General features: G+C 33.3%; 1 protein-coding gene across 6 annotated transcripts in view; it reads right to left on the bottom strand.

The window, feature by feature from the left end:
• LOC123676065 (organic cation transporter protein-like) overlaps positions 1 to 13097 on the bottom strand; it is a 35669-nt gene that overhangs the window by 6662 nt on the left and 15910 nt on the right. For 2 of the 6 annotated variants that reach the window (XM_045611734.1, XM_045611731.1), the window contains exon 2: positions 1635 to 1994. In XM_045611734.1, coding sequence (XP_045467690.1) covers positions 1635 to 1992 — 358 coding nt within the window. In that variant the 5' untranslated portion in view covers positions 1993 to 1994. Of the gene's footprint in view, positions 1 to 1634; positions 1995 to 4634; positions 4770 to 7167; positions 7488 to 8576; positions 8719 to 9471; positions 9676 to 13097 lie in introns of those variants that run through there. The other 4 variants (XM_045611733.1, XM_045611736.1, XM_045611737.1 and 1 more) reach the window with 4 other exon arrangements.

The following is a 13097-nucleotide window of genomic DNA, read 5'->3' as shown; positions in this document are numbered from 1 at the left end:
ATTGATATGATGTGACAGATTGTTGAGAATTAATATCATTTTTAGTTATACTAAAAACAATTATTTGTTCGAACCGAAGCAAATGATGAATTTGATATTTCTGAGAATTTGGATTTATTGATGAAAGGATCTTATCAAATATTAATTATTAATTATCATTAGCACCTACCTAGTTCTTTCTTCCAATTAAAATGATGTGATGCTTATAAGTACTCCGATTATGATTTTTTTAGTGTTATTTTAAAACCGTTAATTGTATTCTTGAGCGTTGCGTTTTTGATTTTGGTTCATTATTTTCCATAATAAACATAATGCTAAAATAATTAGTTGTCAAGCTGAACTGGTTTACACTTAAAAAAATTCATTGAGAACTGAAACATGTTATAATGAAATTGAATTTATAACATTGGTTTGACGATTATACAATATTTGTTTCGAAAATTTTTACTAATGTTAGTTTTGCAGTATTAATTCTTTTAGTTTTATTTATATTGGGATTTCGAAACAAATCTAATTTTCGTAGTGAATTTTAACAATTTCAATGCGTTGTTGAGCGTGTATCGTTCCATTTTTTGTAATGGCAAAGTTTTCACTTGTCAAATGTCAAAAGATAACAGCTTCAAAAGTGACAGCTTACCAGATAACATGGCGGTGGAAGGGAGATGGTTTGATGTAGAATTGGTGACATTACTTGATCAAGACTCGTGTCAAACGTAACAATAATTGGCTGGATCATTGGGAGTGGCGCAACAGGCCATTTAAAAACGCCTGAAAGTCATGGGAATGATTCAGAAACAAGAAAATTGGGTGCCGCACGAGTTGAAGCCGATAGATGTTGAACGGCGTTTGTTTGCTTGTGAACAGCTGCTTGCAAGGCAAAGACGGGAGGGATTTCTGCATCGCATTGTGACTGGAGACGAAAAATGGGTTCATTACGATAATCCCAAGCGCAGAAAATCATGGGGATATCCCGGCCATGCTTCCACGTCGACGGCCAAACCGAATATTCACGGTTGCAAGGTCATGCTCAGAATTTGGTGGGACCAGCTCGACGTATTGTATTATCAATTGTTAAAACCGACTGAAAAAATCACAGGCGATGGTTATCGAATGCAATTAATGCGTTTGAGCCGGGTATTGAAAAAAACGACTGCAATACAACGAGAGACATGATATAGTGATTTTACAGCATGACAATGCTCGACCTCATGTTGCGAAAGTGGTCAGGATATACTTGGAAACGTTGAAATGGGAAGTGCTACCCTGCCCGCTGTATTCTCCAGACGTTGCTTCCTCAGACTATCACTTATTTCGATCAATGGCACACGGCCCGGCTGACCAGCACTTATGAAGAAGTAAGAATTGGATCGATTCGTGGATCGCTTCAAAATATGACCAATTTTTTTCAACGCGGGATTCGTACGCTGCCCGAAAGATGGGAGAAACTAGTGTCCAGCGATGGAGGACAATACTTTGAATCATAAGTGTATATCCAGTTTTTTACAATCAAACCTCCAATTTCGGAAAAAAACGGCGGAAGCAAAATTATATAATCGTTCAAATACTTCTGACGTCATTGCTTCACTAATTTTTTCTTAAATCCTAGGTAAACTCAAGAGGAGAATATCACTCACCAGCACCACCGAAGTCCCATTTTTTGCAGTCCACCAGGTTCTTACTGACGTTCATGAGATGGTGGAAGCCATCTTCAAAAGCATTCCTTGTGTCGTTGACTCTGCAGTAGCCATTATGCTCTGTGGTCTCGATCCACACGTCGAGTGAGATATTATTGAACACTGAAGGTTTTGCACACCACACTGGCCTCTCCCTGCCATGGAAAGTGGGCACGAAAATGTGGAAAGTGCAGGGGATGTTGAAGAGAGCAAGAAGGAAAGTTAGCTGGCACTGCCATCTACCGAATTTTCCTATAGCTTTGTCGATTATGTCGTCTTCATCCCCTTCGTAGTTTTTGTTCTTGTTCTCGTCAGTCATTCCTGTAAAAAAAAAAGTTTTGTTAGTAATGGGTTTTTCAATGGTATCATTCAAAAGTGGAAGAAAAAACATGGAATATATCGAAAAGAAACTTTTCGAAAGAACCAAAAAATTCTATATTTTCATGGAAGGTCACTTTTTAGCTTTATTGAGTAACTGAAATTTCGAGCAAAAATTACATAAATACTAATTGAGATAAAAGTTCGAAAAAAAGGTAAATAAATAAACAAAATAACAAAGAAAAAGATAAAAAATCACGCTACGTGAATCTAGTACATTTATTTATAGGTAACTTGATATTTAAAATGAAAATGAAACTCACCAAATGCGAATTAATCAAAAGTAATTATATGCAAAAAATAAACTACAAGTAGCAAAAACTAATAAAATCTTCTGTGAATATCTACTCTCCAATCACACTAATCTACTCGAGATCTCTACTTTAATGAAGACCAAAATCCTGAATAAACATGAATATAAGATTTAGCGAATACACCCAAGTTTTTTCCAAAATTGCAAGGTTCAACTATTAGTTAAGTAGGACATATCGTTTAAGGGAAATTGCAAAATTAGAAACTAGATGCTTTATGCAAAACCAACAACTGAACTTGACCTCAAAAAAACAAGGTGGAAGATGACATTGACAAGCAAAAAAGGTTGGGAGTCAATCTCAAAATTGAAAAATTGGATTTATGCAAAGAATATTGAAAGCTTGAGTGGGTTTTGAAGATTATCTGGTGAAAATTAACATGCAGATTAGGAATACTCTTTACGACTCTTGTGATATCTAAGGATATCCACACACGCTTAAAAATGTTTAGGTACTTACTATAGGAGATAATATAGAAAATGTTGAGAAAGTCTTCCGGCTTGAAAAATGTATAGAAAAATTGATGAAAACTTTATTCCTTTTTTATGGGGATTAACACTTCTGTTTGAATTAATTATTTGTTGAAAATTTCACATTTTACGGATGTTTTTTTTCGAGGTATATAACTTTAAGTTGGCATTACTGTTCAAGATGGCGACCGATTTAACAGCTGTCAAGTGATTTATTCTCAGTTTGGTTTGGCAATTCATCATGAATAGACTCACGCCTGAACAACGCTTGCAAATAGTGCAATTGCATTTCGAAAATAATGGTTCTGTGCGGAATATGTATCGCGCACTACGTCCATTTTATTTTGTTTAGCGATGAAGCGCACTTCTGGTTGAATGGCTACGTCAACAAACAAAACTGCCGCATTTGGAGTGAAGCTAATCCTCAAGTGTATGTCGAAACACCGTTACATCCAGAAAAACTGACTGTTTGGTGCGCTTTATGGGCTGGTGGAATCATTGGTCCGTACTTCTTCAAAAACGATGATGGCCAGAACGTTACAGTCAATGGTGATCGGTATAGAGCCATGATTACTAACTTTTTCATTCCTGAATTGAACAATCATGATGTCCAGGAGCTGTAGTTCCAACAAGCCGGCGCAACATGTCACACAGCTCGCGCCACAATCGATTTATTGAAAGACACGTTTGGTAACCGCCTAATTTCACGTTTTGGATCTGTGAATTGGCCTCCAAGATCTTGTGATTTAACACCTCTAGACTACTTTTTGTCGGGCTATGTAAAATCATTGGTCTATGCGGATAAGCCACAAACCCTTGACCATTTGGAAGACAACATTCGCCGTGTTATTGCCGATATACGGCCACAAATGTTGGAAAAAGTCATCGAAAATTGGACGTCCAGATTGGACTACATCCGAGCCAGCCGTGGCGGTCATATGCCAGAAATCATATTTAAAATGTAATGCCACAAGATTATCTTGCGGATAAATAAAATTCATGTCAATCGAATAATCCATCGTTGTTTTATTGCAATTTAAAGTTCTATAGCTCTAAAAAAAACACCCTTTATAAAAGAATGAATTTCCGTAAAAAAAAAAACATTTGCCATATTTCTTTATTATCTAACTAACTTAATAATCTAGTGTGATGAAAATTTGAATATTTAAATTGAGTTCTAGTAAATTTCAGTGTTTCTTCGAATAACCTTGAATTAAAAAAGTTCATTTTTTGAATTGAGCTAGTTTTACTATCATTTCGGTTATATCATTTCGTCTGCTTTTTCAGATTTTTAGTCAGAATTGGTCTCAAATTATAAGGTTCGACTCGCTGATGACGAATCCATCCTCAGATTTGATTATGTTCATCCGTCCAGCAGTAAATAAGATAATTCTCGAAAAAAAAAACTTTACATTTTCAGGATAGGTTCGGATCTCAAATACTTCAGTTGAGTTCGTTAATGGAAATAATCCTATTAATAGTTCTGTAATTAATGAAATTTTGCTTTTATGTGTGAAATAACAATATGAAGCTTCATTGAAAATTTCATATTTCAAAAACCAAAGAAAATTCTAGAAGAGCGAAAAAAATGACCAATATTCTTGTAACAACTGATCCGACTAGATCAAAAATTAGTTTTTGAATCTTACCTAAATTTTCATGCCAAATTTCAGAAGAATTGAATCAGCAGAACCATAGAATATCAATTCTTCTTTTATAATTTTTATTATTTTCTTAGCATCAGATTTCTCTAATCTGTTCGTTAAAAAAATGTATGATATTGTTACTAGTCTTCTTCTTACCTGTTTCTGTGTTCAACAAAATCCCAAAACAAAACAGAAACCTCATATCCAAACGACCGAACAAGATAACTAATATTTCTCCAATCCACGCGTAAAATCTGAACTGGTTAACTGAACTGATAGGGGGTCTTAAGCTCCCAACTGATGGCTGGAATATTATGTAAAGATTTCCTGTTATTTCCGACGATTGAGGATGTGTTCACGTCATGAAACAATAAATGCATTGACCAGGATATAAATTAAATTAACCGACACATGAAATATAAGAAATTGTTCATAGGAAACAATTGAGTGAACTTTACACGAAACAATGAGGTAACAATTAAAAGATATCATTGTGGGGTTTTTCGGAATTGGAGAATCTGATTTATTTGTTTTATCTACAGGGTGTATATCAGATGTATATATCCTATGAATCTTACAAACTTCCATCGGATGTACCTAACAAATTTTTGGAATGAAAAGCTGTAGCTTTTCAAGCCAGGAATTTAGAGTTCGTTTCGTTGACACAATCGATTTTGAAAATAAAGGGTGTTTTTTTTCGACGTATATAACTTCAAGTTGGCATTACTGTTCAAGATGGCGACCGATTTAAAAGTTGTCAAGTGATTTATTCTCAGTTTGGTTTGGCAATCCATCAAATTTAGCCAAACGATAATCAAGTAAGGCGTAGATTCGTCGAATGGGCTCGAAATGAGATTTCCGTTGTTCCCGATTTTCATAAGCGAATTTTGTTTAGCGATGAAGCGCACTTCTGGTTGAATGGCTACGTCAACAATAAAAACTGCCGCATTTGGAGTGAAGCTAATCCTCAAGTGTATGTCGAAACACCGTTACATCCAGAAAAACTGACTGATGGAATCATTGGTCCGTACTTCTTCAAAAACGATGATGGCCAGAACGTTACAGTCAACGGTGATCGGTATAGAGCCATGATTACTAACTTTTTCATTCCTGAATTGAACAACCATGACGTCCAGGAGCTGTAGGTCCAACAATACGGCGCAACATGTCACACAGCTAGTGCCACAATCGATTTATTGAAAGACACGTTTGGTGACCGCCTAATTTGACGTTTTGGACCTGTGAATTGGCCTCCAAGATCTTGTGATTTAACACCGCTAGACTACTTTCTGTGGGGCTATGTAAAATCATTGGTATATGCGGATAAGCCACAAACCCTTGACCATTTGGAAGACAACATTCGCCGTGTTATTGCCGATATATGGCCACAAATGTTGGAAAAAGTCATCGAAAATTGGACGTCCAGATTGGACTACATCCGAGCCAGCCGTGGCGGCCATATGCCAGAAATCATATTTAAAATGTAATGCCACAAGGTTATCTTGCAGATAAATAAAATTAATGTCAATCGAATAATCCATCGTTGTTTCATTGCAATTTAAAGTTCTGTAGCTTTAAAAAAAACACCCTTTAGATTTCAACTTCTTTCGAATGCAGAACTACTTTTTCAGACCAATTGTAGTCCGGCCTTGTTCTAAGATCAGCAGCTGAGGTAATATCTGTTATAGTTACAATTTCTGTCAACGTACATTCTGCAATCAATATCTTTTGTCAAAGTCCAAAATTCTTCAAAATTACTAATGCTGACCTCAACCGTCAGATAATAAAGATATTCCAATAAGGAGTTACATTTGAAATAAATTCTGGAATTGTCAGGATTTTCAAAAAACTTCGTACATCATCTTTTACTTTTTAATTTTCATTTTTTTTGTCGCTTTTGATTGTAATTCTTCTTTTTTTTATTTTTTTCTTGAAATGCAAAAAACAAGTTCAAGAAATTACATTTTGCGAACACATTTTACCAATGAAAAGGCTATCTATGAATATTTCTAATTTTGTTATGATCTTTAGAAATCGAAAATATTTGTCAATTTGAAGATATGTATGTGTTGAAAATAACGATCCATTGCAAAACTTATTCAACAATTGTGCTGTGTCTGATGTGATAGCAATAATGTAAAATAAAATATAACGTTAAACGGATTTTCTTTATATGGAATCGAAAAAATCTAGCGAGTGGCTGTCACTTTTTTTTATGAAACATGATTACAAAATGCCTTCGCTCCTGATCTTCAGAAATTTCAAGACAAAAATATATTTTTTCATTTTTTTCTTTACATGAGAGATTCACTTCAATACTCGAAAAGGATACACCCCATGCATTAAAACTTCCGCAATTATTTGGTAACACCCTGTATATTCTATACCCATTTTATCACTTCGTCTCAAGTATGTTTTGCGTTTTCTAAAATGAATAAAATATCCAAGAAATAACTTCTCTCATCAAACAAGGACTTTTCTTCGTAAAAACGTGGAAAATTTTAAATTATTCGTTGGAAAACATTAGATTCTTGGAAATGAATCAATCAATTAATAATGTCTTGATATTTGGATTATTTATTGGCATACGTATGAAATCGAAGATATCAATCTGAATGAATAATGCTAATTTTTGTTCAAGTATACAAATGTCGATACGTTATTGGCAGTAGTAAATTATAAAACTCACCATAAACATTAAACCATTTATAAAATTCACAGTAATTGATATCAAAATCTTAAATAGTTGACCGTGGTAAAAAATTTTCAAAACCAAACAGAATCTAGAAGATCAAAAGACTTCAATAGTAGTGAGCCAGAATCTTAAGGACGCAAAAAGTCCACTGTTCACTGCCAAAATTAGCCACCAGATTGATTCTTCAAAACATACACATAAGAAGTACCAACATAGTGTAACAAAAAAAAAACCGCATAATTGACAGAAAGCTGCGAAATACAAACAGACTTCCTCTATTTACCCACATACTCATTAAATACAAGCATCGCAGATCAAAGGAGCCCCCTTTCAAAAACATTTATAGTTAATAAACACGTTTAGAATGATGGATTGTTATTAAGTCAGTAACAGATTGATAACTGCTGTTTTGCAATGCAAGTTGACACTAATAGATTGATTTATTCTAATAATGAGGAATAATAACCGAAAAATACGGAATGATACGGAGGGAAATTAAAAATACCTTCCAGAGTTCATTAATTAAAGGCGAACTTTCAGATATTAGCAGTTCGTTATCTTATTTGGGAAATTGCGAATTCAGAGTAAGAACGTCAATCGGAATTTCAATTTCCTTGACACCGTAATCTGATCTGTCCAACTATTAAGGAGAGTGTAAACAAACGAATCGAACCCTGTGGAACACCCTCATCTTTCGACAAGAGCAAACTTACATATAAGCGATTATCATCTATAATCTTTAACGATGAAGAAAAATGTAGACCAACGAATTGACTCCTGCGGGACACCCTGATCAACTCAAGTCCTGGTTCAAACCAGTAAAAACACATTTTTTTCTGGTCATAGTCATCCTCAAGCACTCTTGAAGAGAAAACTTTCATAAAAGCCATTATCAGTTATAATAGTTCACGATATTGAAAAATGTGAACCCACGAATTGACCCCTTTGTAACACCCCAGTCCTTCGACAATATGCGATAGCTCACATAGGTATAACCAATTATCATATCTAATCATTCACGATAATCGTTAAAGGTAACCTCTGATGGCAGATTTCTCCTATTTCAACACGTTTTAGTAATAATGCAATTATTGGAGTTATTCTTTGAGTAATTTCTTTAGAAAACGGGTGAAACGGAAACTTGATGCAATTGTTGCAGTGACTCAGGAAGCGTGTCAATTGTTTAACGCATAAGTTTTGAACTAAAGAGTGCCGCAAAGTTGATTGAAAATGCGGTTTATCTGTGTTTAATGTAATAAGGTCAATACTAGTTGGTTTAGATGTCAGATTTAGAGATTCTTATCTAGCTAATATGATACTAAATATTTGCTGTTTTTCAATAAGTGCTTTTTTAGTATATCTTTTTTTTTATTCGAATAAAAATGTAGTTATATAGGACATACCTAAAGAAGGCAATATTCACAATCATCAATATATTTTCAGACTAAACTTGACATCATCCAATCACATTCTATTTGCGAACATTATAAACAAACTTTCGAAAATACTATTTTTCATTCTTTATCGCGAATATTCAATTTGTACGTCACTTTACGAACTCATTTATATTGTTGACAAAATATTTGATAAGGATAATACAACGAGTTTCATTGATCTAATGTATAATTTTTAAATATAGAATTAAAACGCCTTGTTTCTACTTTAACTGAGACTCTTCAAGTACATATCTCTACAATGAATCCAATTAATATTAATTATGATAAATAATTATAACGATCAGTGACGATGTTTGCAAGAATGGTTTCATTCGCTTCATTTGAATAAGGAATTCTATTCTTCGCAATTGAAAAAAATATTGCTTCATATTATTTACTATACGCTATTCGAACTACTTTTAATTTTTTTCAGTATCATAGTTTCAACTAGATCGCCATTCAGTTAACATAGGTCTTGGAATATCCTACTGTATTAAATAAAATTTTACTGAATTAAATTTAGTATTTTCAAACTCTTCGTGAATGATCCTGTATCTCCAAGAACATATCATTAAATTGAAAACTTTCTCATAAATGCTGATACTCAAGGGTATGAATTCTTCGGAAATTAAAAAAAAGTTCCTACAAACTTATACCTCAAACATCTCAATTTTGGAGGTACAGGATATTAAATTTCAAGAGAAAAAAAATTGGGATCTTCATAGATATTTTTGATGGTTTCCTCCAATAGATAATCTGAATTGTTGAATTGATTGAAAAAATCAAAAAAGGTCAATAAATTATGAATGACATTATTGAAAAACTTAATCGAAGAAACTCGAAAGAATTCCTTTCCACTCACCCAAACATGCAATGAACATTTTCATCTGAATTTGGTCCACTGCCCAGCATCTATTATCAACACTTGTTCATTAAATGAGAAATATGATCACGTATAGCAGAACAAAATTTGTGATTTAAAGCGCGAACCAGGCAATTTCGAACAAACTGAAGTGTCTTAATGATTCACAACATCGCCAATTAACGAATAAACTCTCAGTGAAATAGAAGAGGACAATGAAGATGTAATGGAAACTGCTTCATTTTACAGGCACAAGGACTTCCAAGTATCAGTTTTCGTACAATATTTCTCCCATGAAGATGCTAAAATTAGAGCTGCAATGACAAAAAGACCAACTTCTTCAAATCTTCCCAATTATTCATTCGAAGACACTGGGAAAATTGGATTATACTCACATAGGAAATTTTCAAGTTTTCTCTATTATTAATAAGATCAAAATATGCTTGATAATTGTTATTTTCAGGTTTGATTTTATAATATTGGGGTAAGAATACATTTTTGTATAAAAATTGTAGTATTTTTGAACCTCTGTTTTCACTCCTCCATAAATATTGACGAAAACTTCAAAAATGTAAAATGTCCGCATAATATTTCTCTCAAACTTCTATGTTTCAATATAACTGATAATATTCAGTTTGGAATCTATGAAGGAATCGAATATAAGCTGAAATGGACCACAGAAATTTATTCGTGCCACCAACCATAAATCTCGAATCTATATTATTACTGATTACCTAAAATGATTAGTATTCGAATTCAAACGTCAAATAAACTCAGCTCCTGTAATTTAGAATGTCCGATTTATAGTTCATATAAAATTCGATACTCTGCTGTCTGAAACTCTATTCTCCGTGTTCTAGATTCGATTCGCATATTGGCATTGAGTGTGTCTTTCAAACGAATATCGAGACCTTTAACGATTTATTTTTTCAAGTTAAAATGACCCATTCTAGTATCCTACATATCGTGAAAAATAGTCGAGTTCATTTTATTCATAACTTCAATGCAAGTAGATCGGTTTCTTGCACTTTAAAGATTTGCGTCTCTAATAACATGTTTTCATTCCATTGAGAAGGTTGATTCATCTATAAACTTCACCTACATTTATGCATTTCTACATTTATCGAACTGATATTCTGAATATTCAAAAACCAGTGTCGAAAGTCAAGACATATATTTTCATTTGTCTAGTTTAGAGAAGATATAGGGTTCAGAAATTTTTTTCTTTGAAATATTCGAATTAAAGGTTGATAATAAGTATAAGGAACCAAAATAAAATCATGGACGCTCTATGATATAGGATAATTCGAACGGTTTTGGTATCAATATAAGTATAGTAAGGTCACTCAATCTGCAATTATAACTTTGAGAGAGTACCTAGTTGATGAACGTCATTGAAAAAATATTTTCATTGTGACGATATATATCCAAGCCAAAATCTTAACCATAGCACCTATAATTATTAGAAGTTCCTCAACTTTCACTATATTATGTATTTCCTTATATGACAACATAGGTTTAGTATTAATTATAATAATTATTTTATTCATTGAAATTATTATTTTTTTATACATTTCGGCATCGACTGTTAAGATCATTAACATAGTTAATATCAAGTAGGTATTATTTGCAAAACATCTAGGTCTATTCAATTTTTGAAAAATTTGATCATTATAATATATATTTAATTACAATATCATAAATTGAATTCATTATTTTGTATTTCTCGTTGTGTGTTCTTCGATTCTTGTTTTTTACATTACTGTATTTACTTATATGGTTTCCCTTTCTCAATGAGAACTACATTTCCAATTTTGATATGACAATAATGTATGAAAGATATTATAGGTATCCATGTATTACGAACTATATTTGCAAATCAAATCAATCATTGAAATAAAATACAAACTGTACTTGCTCAACTGAATAGGTATTTATGTATAGATAATCTGCTATTTCACATTTTTTGCAATGCTTCTATTGATAATTCATAAGCAGGTTTCTTTTATCGGAAAGATAAAGAATTATTTCAAACTTGAACTTGTAGATACTCACATATGGATATAATACCTTTTTGTCCTCAAACATCGGAGTATGATATTATAAAACACGTGTATGAAACAAGAATAAATATCAACGAGAATAATGTTAGATCAATCTATATCAGTTGTAGATTTTCATCAAATAGTGATAATTTCCATAATCACTCAAAAAAAGGTGATGACATATGACGGTACTGTTTTGATTTGGAAAAACTTAGTAATTTTTGTTATTTATCGTGGTAACTGAATGAAAAAATTAAACCTAAATGAATTTCAGGATAGGTACAATATCTGTAGTAATTTGAAGAATTTTTCATTTTCATTCTCCACTTACTGAGGAAATTGAGTCATATTCGACAGTTACAAAATTTAATAAAATAATAACACTAGGTATAGTAAAGGGTGGTTTTTTTAGAGCTATAGAACTTTAAATTGCAATAAAACAACGATGGATTATTCGATTAACATGAATTTCATTTATCCGCAAGATAATCTTGTGGCATTGCATTTTAAATATAATTTCTGGCATATGACCGCCACGTCTGGCTCGGATGTAGTCCAATCTGGACGTCCAATTTTCGATGACTTTTTCCAACATTTGTGGCCGTATATCGGCAATAACACGGCGAATGTTGTTTTCCAAATGGTCAAGGGTTTGTGGCTTATCCGCATAGGCCAATGACTTTACATAGCCCCACAGAAAGTAGTCTAGCGGTGTTAAATCACAAGATCTTGGAGGCCAATTCACAGGTCCAAAACGTGAAATTAGGCGGTCACCAAACGTGTCTTTCAATAAACGATCGTGGCACGAGCTGTTTGACATGTTGCGCCGTCTTGTTGGAACCACAGCTCCTGGACATCATGGTTGTTGAATTCAGGAATGAAAAAGTTAGTAATCATGGCTCTATACCGATCACCATTGACTGTAACGTTCTGGCCATCATCGTTTTTGAAGAAGTACGGACCAATGATTCCACCAGCCCATAAAGCGCACCAAACAGTCAGTTTTTCTGGATGTAACGGTGTTTCGACATACACTTGAGGATTAGCTTCACTTCAAATGCGGCAGTTTTGTTTGTTGACGTAGCCATTCAACCAGAAGTGCGCTTCATCGCTAAACAAAATAAAATGGACGTAGTGCGCGATACGTATTCCGCACAGAACCATTATTTTCTAAATGAAATTGCACTATTTGCAAGCGTTGTTCAGGCGTGAATCTATTCATGATGAATTGCCAAACCAAACTGAGAATAAATCACTTGACAGCTGTTAAATCGGTCGCCATCTTGAACAGTAATGCCAACTTAAAGTTATATACCTCGAAAAAAAACACCCGTTATATCAGTTATAGATTTTCATCATTCATCAAGTAGGGATAATTTCAATAATCATTCAAAAAACGGTGTCGATTCGAAAAGTTTTGTAATTTTTATTATTTATCGTGGTAACTAAATGAAAAAATTATACCTGAATGGATTTCAGGGTACCTACATTTATCTGTACTTATTTGAATATTTCATTTTCATTCTCCGCTTACTGAGAAAATGGAGTGAATCATATTTGACAGTTAGAAAATTTAATTAA

Source organism: Harmonia axyridis, chromosome 3 (genome assembly GCF_914767665.1).
Source record: "Harmonia axyridis chromosome 3, icHarAxyr1.1, whole genome shotgun sequence".
NCBI classification, from domain to species: Eukaryota; Metazoa; Arthropoda; class Insecta; order Coleoptera; family Coccinellidae; genus Harmonia; species Harmonia axyridis.
Note: the sequence above shows the minus strand (reverse complement) of the source record. Positions and strands in the feature narration are given on the sequence as shown.